At 36.5% G+C, this 20,650-nt stretch overlaps 1 protein-coding gene across 5 annotated transcripts; it reads right to left on the bottom strand.

Moving 5' to 3' along the window:
• Positions 1–761: 761 nt before the first annotated feature.
• On the bottom strand, positions 762–11,305 carry LOC122026169 (phosphatidylinositol/phosphatidylcholine transfer protein SFH9-like). Of its 5 annotated transcripts, none has more exons than XM_042584814.1 (13): positions 11,006–11,305; positions 6,416–6,515; positions 5,439–5,705; positions 5,273–5,350; positions 5,082–5,183; positions 4,965–5,014; positions 4,764–4,863; positions 4,601–4,675; positions 4,397–4,507; positions 2,443–2,521; positions 1,194–1,585; positions 1,045–1,130; positions 762–953 (listed from the first exon to the last, which is right to left on the bottom strand). In XM_042584814.1, exons 1-13 carry the CDS (start codon positions 11,221–11,223, stop codon positions 890–892), a joined length of 1,722 nt encoding a protein of 573 aa, XP_042440748.1. In that variant the 5' UTR covers positions 11,224–11,305; the 3' UTR covers positions 762–889. The 5 variants fall into 5 exon arrangements, with proteins under 5 accessions (XP_042440748.1, XP_042440747.1, XP_042440749.1 ...); XM_042584813.1 differs by having other exon boundaries at positions 6,401–6,515; positions 11,006–11,303; XM_042584815.1 differs by having other exon boundaries at positions 1,045–1,111; positions 6,401–6,515; positions 11,006–11,303.
• Positions 11,306–20,650: the final 9,345 nt, after the last annotated feature.

Here is a 20,650-nt window from a genome sequence, read left to right as displayed (position 1 = left end):
GTTTGCTCCGGCGGCCATCATCTCTGCGGGCGCTGCTTCTGCCGCCGCTCGGCCTCTGTGTTTCGACGATGTTTTGGTTTCTGGCCTCGGATGCTATTTATAGTGTTCTCCAGCGGTGGATTAATTTAATTGATTGGATTTGAGATGATGGCGAGGGCATTTGCGGCTCGTAATTGTTTAATTAATTGGCTTAGAGATTTCCGTGGCGTGAGTTGAAGGCAACAAGAGAGCAGAGCATTGCACTAGCCACTAGAGAGTGAGTCTTGGATGTGCAGGAGAGTGAAAAACAAAGAGAAGTTAGTGAGGGAAGATTTGCCCTGGTTATCATCGATCGACTATTAATCGGTAATGCTGATGCGACTTATATTTTCATAATCCTTTTTATTTTGAATTCCTTAATTCATATCAAGGATTTAAAGATTGTATATCATACATAGATTATACTCTTAAAGAAATGATTTGTCACAGTCTCTTCAACACGATAAGAACAAAAGATAGATAATGCATTAACTTTCCTTTTACCTATATTTGTAGAAGGGAGAAAATTCTAGTAGCAATATCCAATGGTGTATGAGTAGGCAGATGTTTATAATCAATAATTTTTCTTGTTTACTGTTTCAAACTTATCTTTTCAAAGAAAAAAAATTACCAACTTAACTTAATTCTTATAATACGAAAAATAATTTTTTAAAAATTATCAGAAAATATATTGAATAACCATTTATCAAATGAAAATGGAGAACTGGAGACCCATTTTCCCCTGATAAAATGACACTTCAGTGTCGTTGGCCAAGATGTATATTTAAAGCATTGGATCAGTTTACATTACAGGTGTAAGAGCACGTATTACAATGGTCTCATCCTCTTCAATATTCATTCGTCTATTTGTTCAAGAACATCTGTAAGTCATCCTCCAAGAACTAATTGTGCTCCTCAATTTAGAAAGACTTGCTCTGCATATATAAATCAGCAAAGCGAGATCATCAGAAAGGAAAAGTGTCAGCCTAATGCTCATTTTAGGACATTATCAAAGCTAAAAGGAACCTTCTTCTACTGGAACGTCTGTTGATGTCTCCTGTGATTCTTGCATCTGAAACTTGAATTTGCTTTTCTGAGGTCTCTCGTGTAACCTGCAAAAATCCATAATAGTCTGCCAAGATGTACTTCTCAAATAACAACTAAAAAGCACTCACATTGTTTTCTTCCAGTAACTCATGCTTTAGAGATTCCAAACTATTTGGTGAATCTACAAAAACGCCACCATTTTCTTCAGAAATCCCCATAGGTTCCATGTCTAAGTCAATTAATTGATCAAGCTTCTGGAATTTCTCCATGCACGGTAGGATAGGGTCTTCTTCTGCGGCATCGTGATAAATCAAGTTGTTCATGGAATTCTCATTGGTTGGCTCTATCCCATGATGACCCGATGACTGGACATTTCTATTGCCGAAACGTCCATTTTTCAACCCAAAGAACAAAAAGAAAATGGCAAGCAATTTCATAACGAAATTGCCAACAGCTCCCATCGCTAGCGCAAGGAATTTTGATAATGAAGACTTTGGGTTGGAATCGTTTATCAAGCAATCTGCAAAAAGTTCATTGGTTATACATATTGCCACAGAAAATTTTTTATCAAGAGAAATAAGATGCAATGCCAGAAACAAACTTAAAATTGCGTAGCTGTAAAGCTCACATCTCTAGCAAAGAGACTTGAAATATGGGTAGATATGCTAGGAAAATATATATAGATACGATTTAGGTTTAGCAAACTAACAATTATCAAAAATATTTTAACAATTTAAATTTTATATTAAATATTTATATCAACAAATAATACTTATAGCTAGTAGATTATCAATTAAAGAACCCGTGTGTAATTCACTATCATATGCAGAATTTCAATTATTTAGTAAGGGTAAATCATATGTGCACTCCGGTAGTTTATTGATATTCAATGAACAACTTTTCTTTTTTTTTAAAAAAAAAATATCCACTATAATAATTCTTCAAATGATTATTTGTGCATCATCTGCAGTTTATTGTTATTCTATGTAATTTTTTATGCACCCTTGATGTAGCCGCATATTGCCACATAGAGATAAAATGCATGTAGTTGACTTTGGATAGATGTGACTCAGAGCATATTCTTATTGTTGTTGTAGAGGGTTCAAGCACTACCTAGTCAAAACACTAGCCCTAGATTTGACCATATCCATGAGTAGCCAATGTATAAGTGCATAGTCACCAAGAACCAAAACTGATAGCGTGATTAGCTTTTAATAGTCACCAAGCACGAGGTGAAAGATACTTGCAAAGCATACACTAATCTGTGACCAGTATGCAACATAAAAAGCATTTGACAAATATCAATGAAACTTCAAAGAATTAAACCTACAAACATCGGGATGAAAACAATGTTCATCAGAGTGAAAAATGATGTACCTTCAAATTTATCACACATTATTGTTTCACCATCTGAGTTGTCGGAAGGAACGTCTTCACGTATCTCGTTTTCTATGCCCTGGCGACAATGACAGAGTGAAATAATAATTTGTAGAACTTTAGCATTAATAATCATGTGCACATCGAGAAAATAAGACCCATAAACTAATAATTCCTTATTTAATGCATCACTCTGTAGTCACATGACATGACTTATTTTACTGCCATCTCACTGATATTAAATATTTGTTTAAATTTTGGCATCAGGCATTAATGCAAGATAGCTTCTACATCAAGTACCAGCAATAAAGAGTTTTAAAAAAATAAAAAAAAAAGAATAAAGAATTTTAAAAGCTGGATACTGGTTGGAGAAACTCAGGAAAGGAGTAGGAAATCCAGAGGAACGAACATTGAGATTGACATTAGAAGGGGAAAAAAACTCTCTTGAGAGGCACCAAATGTTATTGATGCTTCTAGAGTTGGAATTGAGTTGATTATTTTGTAGCAGCAAAGGGTCAAAGGGATTCAATTCACAGATGACCGTGAACAAATGGCTCTACTATCGCATCATATATTGTCGTCTCCAAGTCAGTAGTTCTGTTGGAATATAAAATTCATAGATAATCTGACAACTAGAGGTTTCAGAAAATGTGAATCTCTTTAGGTTTGTGCATGGTGTTTCAAAATACAAGGCTACTCTTCCAAATACAATGGTTTCATTGAGGTCTTTATATTGTTATAGACTTGCAGCAGCATTTACTCTCTCGATTCTGCGGATCACACATACATCCCTTTATTCTCCCTAGCAGGATAAAAGCCAAAACACTCCTCCCAGTGCAAAGATAAAAAAAATATATATCCAAGAAAGTTTTCTAAAGTGAATTTTTGAATAATAGTTAATGGACAGGTGATCCTTGTAGATAGCAACTACCAACAAATAAGCATCCGCGTTAACTTAGTTTCATTATCAAGATCATTAAGACTCAACTAACTTTCTGCCCGGGAATTAATTATTACTAGAATTGATGCCTGACACCTTCGAATAGCACTAGAGAAACCTTCACTCACATTTTAGTGAGCTTTGTTGATTATTTAAAGCTAGGAAATAATCTTAATGAAGTGAGAATAGATCTTTATATATTTACTAAAATTGAGACAAAATAAACGGCAATTTAAGTATTATAAAATTGTTTCATTGTCCTATGTTTGACCTCTACACTCAACCTAGAAACTATGGTTTTCTAGTATTATATATATATAATACTTTATTGTAACTCTACTAAACAGCCATGGAGAATAAATTCGTAGTTAGATCCCTACATATTTATATTTGAGTCTTTGACAATTTCAACCTTCTATTCTAACAATCAGATGATGTTCATGATACTGATTGCACTCTTGCTGATACCACTTTACTACAATGGTGGTAATACTGGGCTGTCATGTCATGTCACACACAGCCACACACGGATTAGATCCTGAAGCTAAGAGCCTAGTTACTTGTTAATTGTAGTCTTCTCCTTAAGCATCTTACTATTGTTAGAGATAATGGAAAGAAATGATTAAACAAAGGACGCTAGATTTAAGTTCAACCAAATTCTTTGAAGGAGCAGAAAGATGGAAAAGCATAAACTATTGGTAACTTTCTAGTTAGAAACACCTGGATTATAAACATTGAACTTCTTTTAAGCTTGGGCGTCTATCATAGAGATGATTCAAAAATTGAAACGGTCAGGAACAAGCACATAAACGTCCATCAAACTGTTACCACATGAAAAAAAAATCCTTTATGATGCTTAAGTACACAAATGTTTAGTGCAGCATTAACTTTGCCTTTGTTACTTGTAGTACACATGTTTATGTTAGCTAAACAATTGCATGCAGAAGTTAGAATTTCAGACATAAACAATCAATGCAATCATAGAATGCAGAGAGCTGGTTAAAGATAACTAACATTTTCATGAACCGGAGTTGACTGGGTAGCAAATTGTAGAACGGATCCAGTATGAGAGACTGATTCTTTATATGACTTCTCATTCATGTTGGACTTTTTAAACATTCTCACCTGCAATTATGATTACATCCTTCAAAATTAACATAGCTGATCTGCCTATAAGAATGGAATTTATACCCCGCCTAAGATAACATAGTTCCTAACCTGCTGATTCAATTTCTCACCATACAATACATTACCTCTGCTACTTGGACTCATCTGTTTGGCTTCCTGAACTAACTGGAATAAAATAAAGCAACATTGAAGACTGAGCATAAGAAATTTATTCTTCTAACTTAAAGACAAATAGAAAAATTTCTATGCTGACATTTATAATCTCAGGCTCACTCCATGGTCCTCTATTGGATCGAAGACATCCACCCTTATCAGAACAAGTGCAAGATCCACCAAGAAACTCAGGTAGTTCACTGTCATCAATAACAAGGAAGTAGATAGCAATAGTTGAGATCATCAAACCACAGGGCCTTTTGTAGGCATGACTAAATTCACAAAAAATGAATATGTAAACCTCATCTCAATGCATTCAAGTAACGTATTTTGATATCGTTCTCCTAACACCTGCAAAATTAGATGAAAGTGTAAACTTGGTGCATAAGATTATAGGTTTTATACATCAACAGACTACCACAATCTTGGCTGCTGTTCGTGGATCAATTATGCCCTTTATAGTATTCCAAAGTAATCTGAAACCACTACCGGCATTTATAACAAACAACTTGTATAATATCTGCCAAAATATAGGAAGAAACACGTTGATTTGGTTATGCCAAACTGTGACATAATAATTACTTATGTATAAGGACTGACAGGTATCACCTCAGGGTAATTGTCAGTGTCGATTTTCTGGATCTGAACAACAACATCACGAGCTAATTTGCCAACACTAATCCAGTTCTACATAATAAATTTGTCAGCAAACTGCACTGACATGAATAGTGTGAGCTCAAATTCAAATATTAAAGTAAAAAAAAGAACCACATACCACTCCTTGTACATCTAAAATTGTTATCATCATATCAATGTGTCTTTGGGTTGCAACAGAACAGGCTGGGAACTTCTCAGTAAGCATCTTCTCTATGCACTGAACATGGTACTTAAGAAATCTTTCAACAGTTGTGACGGCCAGAAGTCTGTTGGATTCAACTTTCCCAAGTCTTTCTATATATAGGGGTCTTCCATCTTTATCAACACCATGGAAACCGTGTGGATAATAATGGAGGACTTCGTCGAGTTCATCAAATACAAAATCCTAAGTAAACTTAATCTGTTAGAAAATGGAAGGCATAATAACCTTTTGAAACATTGGTAAACTCTAAACTCAAATTATCACTCTTCAAATATCAAACAATGTATATGTGAGTTTTTAACCTTGTCGTTCTCATATCCAATGCAGTGTGGTGACATCTCGTAGTGAAAGATAAAAAAACAAGTATATATGAGGTTTATGAGATTTATATTCCAAACCAAGTTTCTGTTGGAATTATTTCCAACTATGAATTTATTTTAATGTGCTTTGTGGTTGTCAAATGTCATCTTTAGGACAGAATTATCAATCAAATAACAAGTGGAACACATTTTAATTAAGGGCAAGGTTTGTTCTATTTCATTCAGATTTCCCCATGAGTGGTTTAGCATTTGAACCACAAGTACTCACAACATAGATATAGGTATGCAAGACTTTGTAATAAGTCTAAAACTCAAAATTCTACATAGCACGTTTCCAGGTTAAATCCAGAATTTATACCATGTAGCTTGGCACATTACTTCACTGATAATATCTAAAGCCCAATGTGGGACTTCCAGTCAAAAGCCTAGAGAACTTTAGAGCCTTAAGGGAAAAAAAAGTTCAAAACCATGCCAAGCTATTAACCTGTAAATCATTAGTGGAAGCTCTTGACTGTGCTCATTACTTTTGCTACAAGAAAGTAGGAAAGGAAAATGTACATTAGCTAATCTCACATGAATGATAGTATCAGCACCAAAGTTGATCCTCCACTGGAGCATCTCAGACCACATATGAGTAGCTTTTTCAATATTGAACCCTCGTGCCTTTAGAAATCTGGAAATGATAAGTCAAAGGTTCAAAAGAAAATGTGTAGCATGATAAATCATAATCTTACACTAAAATTAGATGCATTTGATAGATCATTCTGACATCCTTAAGTGTGTTCAATCCTTGAGAAGCAATAAGAGTTGATGAGTAGGTGGTTAATAGATTCCAATGAAAAACCACATGTAATTAAGTCATGATCAATTGGTCTAGATGCTTTAAGGCCTGAGTGTGAACTTGTCCAAGTAGGATTAACCAACTATTGAGAGGAATGAAAAATTATATTATGTCACACAGTCCTCCTCCTCAAGCTATAATATAAATGGTATCTATATCCAGCTTATTATGTAAATTAAACAAGATCTCACAGAAGAAAAAGATAAAATGAACTGAGACATGATAACAATGAAAATGAAAATGCCAAAACTAGCACAACAACCTTGCATTGATGATTGGTTGAGGTTTATGGCGATCTTCTTCCTTTTACTTCCCTTCAAATTTAATGAATTGTGGATTTTGAAGTTTGTGAGGATGAAATGATAATAGCCCTAGTCGGATAAGGCTTGGTTGTTGTTGTTGTTGAGGATAAAATCATAACTTGTGAGATGTTGCCAAATGAAATAAATAAATCAGGATTCCAACATCTAAGACTTAATATTGAGAGAAAATGAGCAAATGTGGAGAGACAACGACAACAAATGGTTTTCATAGACTAAAAAGAGTTTATGATAATAACCAAGAACACAATCACACTTGGACCGAATCTGGCTTCAAATGTTGTGAGCTTACTTCGAACCATATTAAATTGATTTTGTTCCTTTTACTGTGATTGTGTTATTCAACCTTAAGAGATGAAGATCCCACAACATGGACATGTGGTGGAGGTGATTCTACATTTTTAAAGCACAAGATAATATCTACATGGTCTGAGACAATAAGTTGTAGCAAGTGGTGAACAGGTGGTATTAGAGGAATGTGATCCCAGCAAAGTTGTTAGATCTTAGAGTATTACATCTAGCATTTCATTCTATGTCGAGCAATCAAACATGATATCCCATGATGTGGACCATATTCCAATTAGCCAACCAGGCACATGTGGCTTTATTTCCACCTTAGCCAATTGGCCAAGGACCTTTGGTTCAAGAGTCGACCTTCGACCAGGTCAACATGTCGGCATCTCATAAAGACAAATGGGTATTACTCAGAGCTCCCTGAACTCTCCCTCCAAATGTGCAGAAGTTCCCTAAGTTATCCTTCAACTACTCAAAGCTTCTTGAGCTCTTCTTCGATTACTCAGCAAGCTCCCCTCTCTAATGCTCAAGCTCTCCCCAATCGAATTCTCTTCTCTGAGTTCTCCTAAACTCTCAATGCTACTCTCTAATCCATCCTCAAGTATGTATCTCCATATTGCCTATCTTTGCATTCCCAAACATGGCTCCCCACAAATATTAGCCTTATCCGAGTATGGTTTCCCATGTCATCTGTTGGACTCGTCAATTTGGGTTGGGTCCATCGGGTTGGGCCATCCCGCCAAACAATTTAAGCAGGTTGGGTTGAAATGTTATCAACCTATTTTAAGATGGATTCAGGCGGGCTCACGGGCTCACGGGCCCAAGCAGGCAGGCCGGCCTATGGAGGGCTCGGCTTAACCTACAAATTGAGAATTTTTTTTCCCAAATTCAAAATTAAAGTGGAAAACTTAATGGCTCGTGAGCTTGACCCGCCTAATTTCCAACCCAAACTTAAAATTTTCAATCTTTTCTATATATATATATTTTTGGCAGGCTCGTCGGTTGGTCCGCCTAATCCGCGATCCGCCTTGGGTTGGGTTGGGGATTTCCCAACCCAACCCACCTCGCTCCGCATATGATGGATTTTTGACAGTCTGGCCCGCTGTGCCATGGGTTTTGTTATTATAGGTCAAACCCATAGACCATTCCCAAGAATGGCTTCTCACCTACCTTTATCTATAAATACTCATAGGTATATCCACAGGAAAAGAGGTTTGCATTCTTAAACAACTCTCTATCATTTTTTTATTTCTTTTACAATTCACTCTTGTGTAACTTAAGCATCATAAGGATTCCCTCATACGCTCTTCCTTGTGTGCTCAGGTTAGAAGTCTACTTCTTCATCTCAGTGATTTCCACCTCAAAAGTCTCCACATCATCCAACCTTCATCTCACAGTCATCCATTTCAATATTTCACCTTCGCAGCAAAGTTCCACCATATCAAAACATAAATTATTTATAAAGATGACAAGGACTTTAATAAACATTATAGGGGTTTTAGAGGTGTGATAGGAGATCTAGTTTCTCTTTATGACAATTAAGAATGAGAGATCTATTGATACAATAGGACTTGTGTCTTGCAAATAGTGTGGTTTATATGATGATCAATCACGCTATAACACAAAGTATCATGCAAATGTTAGGGGAGTGTTACATGGCTAATAATGCCACTAACAAGATCCATCTTAGGAGGTTATATGCACCATATGGTAAAAACAAAAACATGATAAAGCATCTAAACATATTTTAAGGTCCTATGTATGAGTTGATCAAGGTTAGAGAAAAGATCTCAAGTATCAACTTGGTACAAACTTTTACTACTTCACAATTTGATTTATTTGAACCCTTTTATGAAGATTCTCCTAATTGGCAAGAGAAGCAAGATGACTTTCAAAGATGTGACTAATAATATAATTGCATATGTTGCTTAAGAAGGAGATTTATTATTTCATATTCAAGTAGGAGTTCACTAGTTACACAAAGTGGGGACAAGAAGGGACAATCACATAGGTACGGATCTCAACAATGTAAACTTAGATCCAAGTTTTTGAGAATATCTAATGTTATAGGTGCAAGGCATATTACTAAAGGACAGATGAAAATGAGAATCAAGGCAATATACAAATAATCAATGAACAATATGTTGTTGTTCTTGCACCCCAGTGGAAGAAAACACACATTTTACTGTTTGACATTTAGATTTAGCTTGTTGTGTATACTTGGTTAGACTATAAATTTGGGAGATGACTCAAAGGTGGAGGTCAAGAGCAATGGAAGAATCAAGAAGAGTTTATGTGGTAGGGCAACATTAAAGCAGGTGGACTTTATTCTAAAGATAAGGAAGGATCTAATTTCAATAAATATATTAGATTTAGATAAATACAATTAGGAAATTATAAACTAATTAGGGTATCTTGTGACACAAAAATCATGGTAGGAAAGTTGTACATAGGATGTATGAGGTAGGTAATGAGTACAAAGACTCAATGCACCTCAACACAATAAACGAACAAAAGAACAGATTTTCTAATTATCTATGGATGAAGTGGTTCAAGAGATTTCCTTTATGACAAGTAGATCAATACATATGGGGTTGGGTGAGGTAAAGTTAGGACATGGATCATGACTTTAGTATATATAGTGATAGAGTAATCCAAGAGGAATATGACTATTCTGGAGCATCACCTTGGAGCACTAGATAGAGCATCATTTCACCAATAATTCTATAGGTTGTTGAGTTGTTGGTTTAATGACCTAACTCGTGGCTTAACGCTTCCAAGTGTGTCACACAAACTTAACCGGCTCAATTTAGGGCTAGTTAATCAATAAATTATGTTTTAGGATTATTCTATATGATTGTTAACATAACATAACACAAGTAACAATTGAAATTTTGATGGATTGTTGGTTTTCTTACACGTGGAGCATTTCAAAAGCTAGAGAACATGGGGTGTGTATAGAGGTTGTGGAATACCATATTACTTGTTGAGAGGAGGATTTCCTTTTCAAGGAGAGCTTTTAGAATCTACACGGGCTAAAAATGAATTTTTTTTCATATTTTCTCCATCTATGATGGAGCATTAACTGGATTGAAAGGGTTTTTATAAAAGGTATGGAAAACAATTTATCCGGTTTTATGTCTAATATTATATAGGTTTGAATTATCTCCATGGAGTCGGATTATGACAAACCACATTAAATTGCCCTTGTTCCTTTTTGAGTCTTCACGCTAAATTACCACGGAGAAGAAGGTTCTGTTGGAGATGATTTTATGTTCTGGAGATACTGAATTGGATTAGAGGATGTTTTGGGAGGGTGGATTTTGGCAAGGGATATTAGACATATCTCCATCTCCAACAAGTGATCTCAGGACACTTGAAATCCTAACAATATTCTAACACCACCTTGAGTGGCTGAATTAAGAGGTTGCAAAATCCTCCATTGCATTTGCAATAATTCAACGCAGATGTTATTCTCACAGACATCACTCGCACCTCAAATATCTCCAATTGCAGCAAACTTATCGCATTCAAGCACCTTATTGTTCTATCATCCGTTCACAACATATTCCAATGGTCAGACCTGATACTTGCATTGAAAATTTAAATAAAATCCAAAAAAAAAATCATCGAAGTGAATTCCAACGATAGATTCGTTCAAGAAATATGATTTGAATGGGGGGAGGAGCTAGAGCAATCGAAACTGACCGCATCAAGGTGGGGTAATCGTCGTGGCGAGGCGGAAGCAGATTCTGTTCGATCAAGGCAGTCCGGAAGGCCTCCATACATTCCGAATAATCTTCATCTTCCTCCTCCTCCTCCTCTGTGATGGTGGCTGGCAGCTCGGGCCTTTTCCCTCCTCCCCTCCTCCTCACACCATCAGGGGTGCTGCCCCTCGACGAGAAAGAGAACATTGCGCGGACCATCTCTGGATCTCCCTTCGCTCCCGGTTCCCTGATCCTTCGCTTTCTTCTGGAGCGTTCCCCCAAATAGAAATAAGATTCGAGGAGGTGGGAAGGAAGCGGTGACGGTGGAGGTGGCGAATGTTTAATATTCTATTCTAGTTCGAATTGAATTGCAGCGTAGGTACCAATGGCGTGACCGCACGTGAGAGAGAAAAAAAAACCAGTGGTGATTGGTGATCACGCTAGAAGTGGGGCTGTAAAAATGGACCTGACCGTCAATTCGATCCGAGTCGGGTTGAAGGGATTTTTTTTTTTAATTGGTTTAGATTTGGATTAGGCTCCAATTTAAATTTTCTGAATTTTTTAGAATTAAATTATATTTTATTTTTAAAATTAAAATATTTTATAAATATAAATAATAATGTTAATATAATAATGATAAAATATTAAAAAATAAAGAATTATAAAAAATATATAAAAAAATATTTCAGGTTGGATGAATTATTCAGATGAATTCAAATTTAGGATTTTAAATTTGGGTCGGGTCTAAATTAACATATTTTTATAATATTTTTTACTTAGATTTTATCCAAATCCATCCGATTATCCAAACACCGATTATTAGAGCAATCATCCATATATATATATAATTTTCACTATGCTAACCCCTCGAGTAATAAATTAAGGGACAAGTGTATTATTAAATATTTTCCTTTTAACGAATAGTAGCCTGAGAATAGATAGACATCTATGTGCACTTATTTATTATTATAATGGTCGCTGAAAAGTTTTTATGATTGAATTGACCATCCATCAGATTCAATATTACTTAGACCTAATTAGTTTTTATAACTGTGTCAATCCGTAAGAGTTAATTGGGGGAGCAGATCTCCTGGTCCGCAAATTATGGACTAGAGGATGGTCCACTACATGTGGACTTTTGATTTGAATAAACCCCACTTATTTAAAGATGGGGTCCATTCAAATCAAAGGTCCAGATCAATGGACCATCCCCTGGTCCGCAATTTGCGGACCAGGAGATCCCTGCAGCAGTTCGGATCTCTGGACTAGTTTCCCCTGGATCATCCCTGGACCACAAAACTCCATTTAAAAGACTATCACGTGCATTACGCGTGCACGTGGAAACACAACTCACGCAAAAACGCGCCCAAACGCGAAGCCCTAACCTCTCGCCATCTTCCACCTCCATGATTCGTCGGTGCCATCTTCCACCTCGCCCAATCACTAACCTCTTGCCATCTTCCACCTCGCCCAAGCCCTAACCTCTCTCCATCTTCCACCTCCGCTGTCCGTCGGCGCCATCATCCAACTCGCCCACAAATTTCAAAGCCCTAACCCCTCCCCGACGGCCTCCAGCGTCCCCGACTCACGCAAAGACCCACCGCATTCCGATGGCAACGACAACCAGCCTTGCCCGCGACCGGCGACGGCCCAAGCTCTGCCGTCGTTTCTACATGAGTTCAACTGTTGGTGTGAACAACTTTGAGCTTTCCTTTAATTCCTCCCTATTTAATAGTTTGAGTTCCAGATTTACAATTTCCCCAAACCAAAAGGCAAATCACCAATCTTAACGTAGAAACCAAAAGACAGATTATTATAACTTGAACAAATTGGAAATTCTTGCAGAAAATAGAACATAGTTACAATTTTTAGTTCATTTTAATGTTGAATTTGTTCATTTAATGTTGAATTTGTTCATTTTAATTCCCTAGCATGCAAGCACACTATTGGTTCATCTGTCGATGTGAGCACTTTTAGCTTTCTTTTTCATCTAATGTACTTAACTACGTGTTTCAGAGCTTATTTCAGAGTGGAACAGATTGGACTTTGAAGTTATAATAATTGCTTAGGCATAATAACATATTGGAACTTTGAAGTTATAAATAAGCTTATTTCTTTGATGTTGATGTTGATGTTGATGTTGAAGTTATAAGAATAAATTGGAACTTGATGTTGAATTAGATGTTTCTTTGATGTTAAATAAGCTTATTTCTTTGATGTTGTTTTTAGATGCTTCTTTTATGACTGTTTTTTTACCCTAAATATAATTTTATTATAGGATCAAAGTAATTATTATGGAGGGTGAATCTACAAGTTGTCGTCATTTGAATTTTGAAGGAAATAAAGATATTCTGGAAGGTGACTTTGATGTCATTGACGAAGGTAATAAGAATCATATTGGGAATGTATTGAGATTCAGTATATCAAATTTTCCTTTTTAGCCATCTTGCTTTGTTTGTTTGATTGTGTAGGCTTGAACATTGAAACGGATTTGGATATACCACAAATGAGATTGGAATTTGAGATAGAAGAAGATGCATATCAATTTTATTTGGCATATGCTAAAAAGGTTGGATTTGGTGTAAGGAGAGGTAGAATCCACAAGGATGAATCGGGTAAATTACTTAATAGGATTTTTTATTGTTGTGCCCAAGGTAAAAGTGAAAAAGACAAACGAGATCTTTATGTCAAAGCAAGTCGTGATGAAACAAAGTTTGGTTGTGAGGCTAAAATGAAGATTTGTAATCGGAAAAAAGCAAGTTTACTATGGTGCAGTTTGTTAAAGAGCATAATCATTATCTCTCAAGTCCAAACAAAGCGCACATCTATAGAAGTCATAGGAATATATCTTCTTCTGCAGCGATACAGATTGAGATGACAAGTGATGTGGGAATCCCCCCAAAAGCATCTTATGATCTTATGGTGAGGCAAGTAGGTGGGAGGGAAAATTTAAGATTTATTCCTGAGGATTATAAAAACTACTTGCGATCTAAAAGAACAATAAATATGAGAGTTGGGGATACAGGGGGTGTATTGGAATATCTACAGAAAATGCAGTTCAATGATCCTAATTTTTTTTATGCTATCCAAGTTGATGAAGATGATTTGATTACTAATATTTTTTGGTATGATGCTAAGATGAGAGCTGATTATGTTAATTTTGGAGATGTTGTTTGTTTTGACAACCTACAGAAAGAACAATGAAGGTCGGCCAATTGCATTATTTGTAGATGTTAATCATCATAAACAATCCATACTTTTTGGTGCCGCTTTATTATATGATGAAACCAATTTGACTTTTGAGTGGTTATTTGATACATTTACTAGAGCTATGGGTGAGAAAAAGTCAACTACTATTTTTACAGATCAAGATGCAGCAATGGCAAAGGCGTTAGCTTCAAGATGGCCTTAAACACATCATCGTTTGTGCATTTGGCATATTTATCAAAATGCTGTCATACATTTGAATGGAGTTTTTTCTATGTTTAGAGACTTTGCTAAAGTTTTTGCCTCATGTATATATGATTTTGATAAAGAGGAAGATTTTATTTCAGCATGAAACATAATGTTAGCCAAGTATACACTTGAAGACAATGATTGGTTGAGGCGTATGTACAACATCAAGGAAAAATGGGCTTTAGTATATGGACGACAAATGTTTTGTGAGGATATGACTACAACCCAAAGAAGTGAGAGCATGAATAGTATTGTGAAAAAGTATGTCACTTATAAACACAAATTTTTAGACTTCTTCAGTCACTTCCAAAGACCTCTTGATGATCATCGATATGAGGAATTAAAAGCTGATTTCAAATCAAATATAACTGTTCCTTATTTAATGTTTCCAATTGAGATTTTAAAGCATGCTAGTGAAATTTATACTCCTGAGGTATACAAGTGTTTTCAACAAGAGTAGTGCTTATCTCATGATTCTAATTTAGAAATTTGTCAGGATGTTGATACATTTACAACATATAAAGTTACTCCTCACAAAAAGAAAAATCATCATATAGTTACACTTGATAAGAAGTGTGAAAAAATTGAGTATAGCTATAGAAAATATGAATTTACTGAAATTTTATGTTCTCATATTCTGAAAATATTTACGTGAAAAAAATCATAAAGATCCCAAGTGATTATGTATTGAAAAGGTGGACAAGAAAAGCAAAATTTGGATATTTTGAAGTTAATGATTCAATGGCCAACAATGCTAGTTTGGATCCAAAAGTACTTCAAAACATGCGTTACAAAGAGTTGTGTGGGTTGAATGTTCAATTGGTTACCAAGGCAACAGAAAGGAATGACACTTACATGTTTGTTAAAGATGTTATGTTGAACTTGTGTAAGATAGTGGATGATAAGTTACAAGGTAATGAATCAAATGTCCAACAATCAAATGTGAGCCAAGCATCCTGGGAATTTGATTATGGTGAAGGGAACTCTACTGGAGTGAAAATGATTAAAATGAAGAGAAAAACGGTGTCAGGTAAGAGGTTGAAGGTGGGTTAGAGAAGATTTCAAGAAAAAAAAAGCAGCGAGGAAAACAAACCAAGTTTCAACAATTGTAATGGTTTCTATTCCATAACTTCACAAATTTTATTTATTTGGTATTATTTGTTGTTAAATTTGAATAACTTAAATCATTCTATTTTTTTATAACACAAGGTGTAGATCAAAGTATTTCCAGCGTGGCCAGCATACAATGTGACCGGATCATTCATCAAGTTGGTATTTGTTTTATTTATGTTAATCTAAGATAATTTATGTTTTAACTATCTAATATTGTATTTTAATTTTTTTTTTAGCCTATAAATTCTGTGCCAACAATTGGTAGCTCTGTTGGTAGTTTCAATATGACTGAGACTCAATTTCCATCATTATTGGCATCACAACTTTCTCAGGTATATATACATCTTAGTTATCACAAATTTCTTTAATTTTGATTGAAATTTATAATAGATACTACTTATTGATTGTTGGATTTTAGTTATAGAAACACTGTCTCTTTTGAATAAAAAGCTATGATTTGTTTTGATCAGAAGTTGATGAGGTTTTATTGGTTATGTTGGTAAGCTTGTTTTGATAGCTTTGATATTTAATGAATCCAACATCTGTTTGCTCATTATCAACTTCATTAAAACCACCACTTCCCTTTGAGCCATCTCGACCTCTTCCTCTTCCCCAATTACTTTGAGTAGTCCCATCAATATCTCTTTGTTGGTTAAAATTCTTCCCATAGTTATTCTGTAAACCACCACTTCCCTTTCATTTCCTTTGAGGTTTTGTAGCTTGAATCAAACAATCATTGTCACTATTTCCTTTCTCTTTACTGTCCCAGGAACATACACTATCCTTTTTAGCATTATCCATATTCCAGCTTCCTCCAACATTATTGGTAGAAAGTTTTGACATCTCCCATCCAGCTGTTACATTGTTCTTGTCATTGCAGATCTGATTGATTTTTTCTTGAGATTTTGCAGGTTGGCTCCAAGCATTATTGTTATTCAAACTTTCTTTGCCTTTGTTGTTCAAAGAACATGTATTTTCCTTTTCTATTTAGTCTTTTAGCTTATTTGTTTAATAGTTTACAGTTGTTAACTATTATAGGTGTAATTCCCATTTGTGCAGTTTACTGGACTACCTCCTGCGGCCTCCTCCCCTTAGACATCAACGATCACGTATGTGTCTATGTTTATTTATATGTGCACTTGAAATGCTAGTTAATTTATTGATATGATTTTCTTTCTTGACAGGTTCCAAATGCTTTATGAGTCATTTGGCTTTTGCCCAACTGGTCCTCATGCTTGTTACTATAGATCCACATCGAAAATGGAAGACAACGCTGAGATTGAACTATATATTTAACATTTAAAGCTTCCTCTTTTGGCAATGGAGATGTGTCTACTATTTGTTTGAAAAATCTTGTTAGTTTCTGAAGATTGACAACTTCATCTTTTGACTTTCTAGAAAATGACAAATTTAACTCTATAAATGGAATAAGTATTCATGAGGTGTTCAGATTGAATGTGAGTTATTTTAATGTCTACTCTGATGGTTGATCATTATCTTTGTGCATGGAACAATCCTTCAACATAGTGCAGATGGTAAACAGCCTTATTCTAGATCTACAATAACCATTGACTGCCGGCAAAACGAGTTAAACAGCAAAAACCATTCAGGTAATCTGGTTGAGGATTTTTGAGATCATTTATAGATTTTCTGAGGTTCATCACTCATGCCCGCTTCCTCTAGCCATTGTGAATGATGAACCCGATGTGTCGTGTAATGTTCCATCAGTAGGTGTGGCACCAACTGATAAACCAGTTTAAGGAAATGGGGGCATTCCTAGTGCTTCTTGTGAGAAACTTGAGTCTTGTACTACCCAGAAACTAAGACAATTTGAAGCCAAAGCAATTGCTTCAGCAGGGAAGAAGTCAACAGTTTATCCATCTAGCACTGAAGCAAATAGGATGAGCAGGAGTTCTAGTTTGAAGGCTGACTCATCTAAAGAACTATTCGAGTCGATCTATTTTCTGTACAATTCCCATGGAGAGCAAGTAACCAGGAATAGCAAAGGTAGACAAAGTCCCTCAAAACTTTCTACTAGATCCGATAATGAAGCCAAAGAACAACCTTCATTCGACTGGGAAAGTTGCAGCCTTACCTGGTCACTATTCTGGTGAACTACAAATTGATAAATCACTCCCAAGAGTAAACAAGCCATTGAACACAACTAGTACCTCCAACATCAACAACTAGTACCTCCAACATCGACAATCTGGAGTGCATGTTCACTATATTCTCCATAGATGGATCCAAGAAGAAAAACACATTTTGGCACAACTCTAGAAACAAGTGCAAGCAGCATCAGTTGATCTCAAATGTTTTCGGTCAGTTGAATGTTGCACTTGGTGAGGTGAAGAGCTTGCTGTACGATAGTTTTGATTCTATAAGAGAGTTTGTCCTGCTTGATGCTTCCAAGTCTGTTGACTCTCGAGCTGTGATTGAGAAAGCAACCATTGCAACACAAGCGAACCAATCAACCCTTGATGAACATTACAGAGATGAGAACTAAATCCTGAAAGAAGAACAACATAGAATAAATCATTACAAAATTTTCAAACCATTATATAACATGTTCCACAACATCCATTTAACAAAAAAAACTAAATATCCTATGACATTACAATACCAACATTAGTCAACACTAATTAACCACCTGAACTAATAAACCAATTAGCCTTCAGCTCGTTCTTACAAACAGTTAATCCGTCATATTACAACAACAATATTACTCAACACTAATTAACAAGACCGAACCAACAAAGTAATAAGGTAAACAACCAAAAGTGTCAGATTCACTATAACTAATATCCAAACCACTGATGGTATATTTGAATTTCCTAGATTATGTCCACGAGAAGAAATGGGTTCACTTCCTAACTTTGACTCTATTCTTCCTAACCTTCCACGACATATTTCATTGTTGTCTTAATCAGATAAAGTATCGGCTACCACCCACTTTTGCCAGCCATGCTACCCACATCGATAATACCTCCTTCCGGGATTTTTGCTCGATCTAGAAACACATACCAATGTTCTTCGTCTGCAGTCCCTGCATGGTATATGTTCAAATTTTGTATTGTCGATGGAATTGTAACTTGATGATGCCATGAAATACCAACCTATTAAGCAAATAAGAATTACTTAAGTCCAAATATTTTTTAATGTTCATAGATTGTATGCTAAATAAATTTTTTTAAAAAATAAGCTCAAAGTTATAATTTAAAGTTGATGTCATAAGTAACTCGATGTTGAGTACAGATTGGTACTTGATGTTGAATTTGAATTCAGAGTGCAATACTAGTTCAATGCATAATTCAAAGTTATTATGTCTAATGTCTTCAACAATATTATGCCTTGAACTAGTGGTGCACTCTGAATTCAAATTATTTCCAATCATCAAGTTTCAATCTGTTCTTATAACTTCAACATCAACATCAAAGAAATAAGCTTATTTATAACTTCAAAGTTCCAATATGTTATTATGCCTAAGCAATTATTATAACTTCAAAGTTCAATCTGTTCCACTTTGAAATAAGCTCTGAAACACGTAGTTAAGTACATTAGATGAAAAAGAAAGCTAAAAGTTGCTCACATCGACAGATGAACCAACAGTGTGCTTACATGCTGGGGAATTAAAATGAACAAATTCAACATCAAATGAGCAAATTCAACATTAAAATGAACTAAAATTGTAACTATATTCTATTTTCTACAAGAATTTTCAATTTGTTCAAGTTATAATAATCTGCCTTTTGGTTTCTGCGTTGAGATTGGTGATCTGCCTTTTGGTTTGGGGAAATTGTAAATCTGGAATTCAAACTATTAAATAAGGAAGAATTAAAGGAAAGCTCAAAGTTGTTCACACCAACAGTTGACCTCACGCAGAAACGACGACAAAGCTTGGGCTGTCGTCGGTCGTGGGTAGGGCTGGTCGTCGTCGCCGGATCGCGGTGGGTCTCTGCGTGAGTCGGGGACGCTGGAGGCCGTCGGGGACACTGGAGGCCGTCGGGGACGCTAGAGGCCGTCGGGGAGGGGTTAGGGCTATGAAATTTGTGGGCGAGTTGGACGATGGCGGCGGCGGATAGCGGAGGTGGACGATGGCAAGAGGTTAGGCCTTGGGCGAGGTGGAAGATGGTGCCGACGGACAGCGGAGGTGGAAGATGGCGAGAAGTTAGTGATTGGGCGAGGTGGAAGATGGCGCCGGCGGATCGCGGAGGTGGAAGATGGCGAGAGGTTAGGGCTTCGTGTTTGGGCGCGTTGCTGCGTGAGTTGTGTTTCCACGTGCACGCGCAATGCACGTGATAGTCTTTTAAATGGAGTTTTGTGGTCCAGGGATGGTCCAGGGAAAACTGGTCCAGAGGATCCAAACTGGGCACCAATTCGGATTCTCTGGACCAGTTTCCCCTGGACCATCCCTGGACCACAAAACTCCATTTAAAAGGCTATCACGTGGATTGCGCGTGCACGTGGAAACACAACTCACGCAAAAACGCACCCAAACGCGAAGCCCTAACCTCTCGCCATCTTCCACCTCCGTGATCCGTCGGTGCCATCTTCCACCTCGCCCAATCACTAACCTCTTGCCATCTTCCACCTCCACTGTACGCCAGCGCCATCTTCCACCTCGCCCAAGCCCTAACCTCTCTCCATCTTCCACCTCCGCTGTCCGTCGACGCCATCGTCCAACTCGCCCACAAATTTCAGAGCCCTAACCCCCTCCTCGACGGCCTCTAGCGTCCCGACTCACGCAGAGACCCACCGCGATCCGACGGCGACGACGACCAGCCCTGCCCGCGACCGGCGACGGCCTAAGCTCTGTCGTCGTTTCTGCGTGAGTTCAACTGTTGGTGTGAACAACTTTGAGCTTTCCTTTAATTCCTCCCTATTTAATAGTTTGAGTTCCAGATTTACAATTTCCCCAACCAAAAGGCAAATCACCAATCTTAACGCAGAAACCAAAAGGCAGATTATTATAATTTGAACAAATTAGAAATTCTTGCAGAAAATAGAACATAGTTACAATTTTAGTTCATTTTAATGTTGAATTTGTTCATTTTAATTGCCCAGCATGCAAGCACAC

Source organism: Zingiber officinale, chromosome 10A (genome assembly GCF_018446385.1).
Source record: "Zingiber officinale cultivar Zhangliang chromosome 10A, Zo_v1.1, whole genome shotgun sequence".
In the NCBI taxonomy this organism is placed as follows: Eukaryota; Viridiplantae; Streptophyta; class Magnoliopsida; order Zingiberales; family Zingiberaceae; genus Zingiber; species Zingiber officinale.
Note: the sequence above shows the minus strand (reverse complement) of the source record. Positions and strands in the feature narration are given on the sequence as shown.

Excerpts from the sequence above, each read along its gene's own strand:
- LOC122026169 (XM_042584813.1), bottom strand. The coding sequence starts at position 11,223 with ATGGTCCGCGCAATGTTCTCTTTCTCGTCGAGGGGCAGCACCCCTGAT. Across the intron at positions 5,706-6,400 it reads TTCATGTGAGATTAGCTAAT|GATTTTGTATTTGATGAACT; the intron begins GTACATTTTCCT and ends AAGTTTACTTAG. Across the intron at positions 1,131-1,193 it reads AGTTACTGGAAGAAAACAAT|GTTACACGAGAGACCTCAGA; the intron begins GTGAGTGCTTTT and ends GGATTTTTGCAG.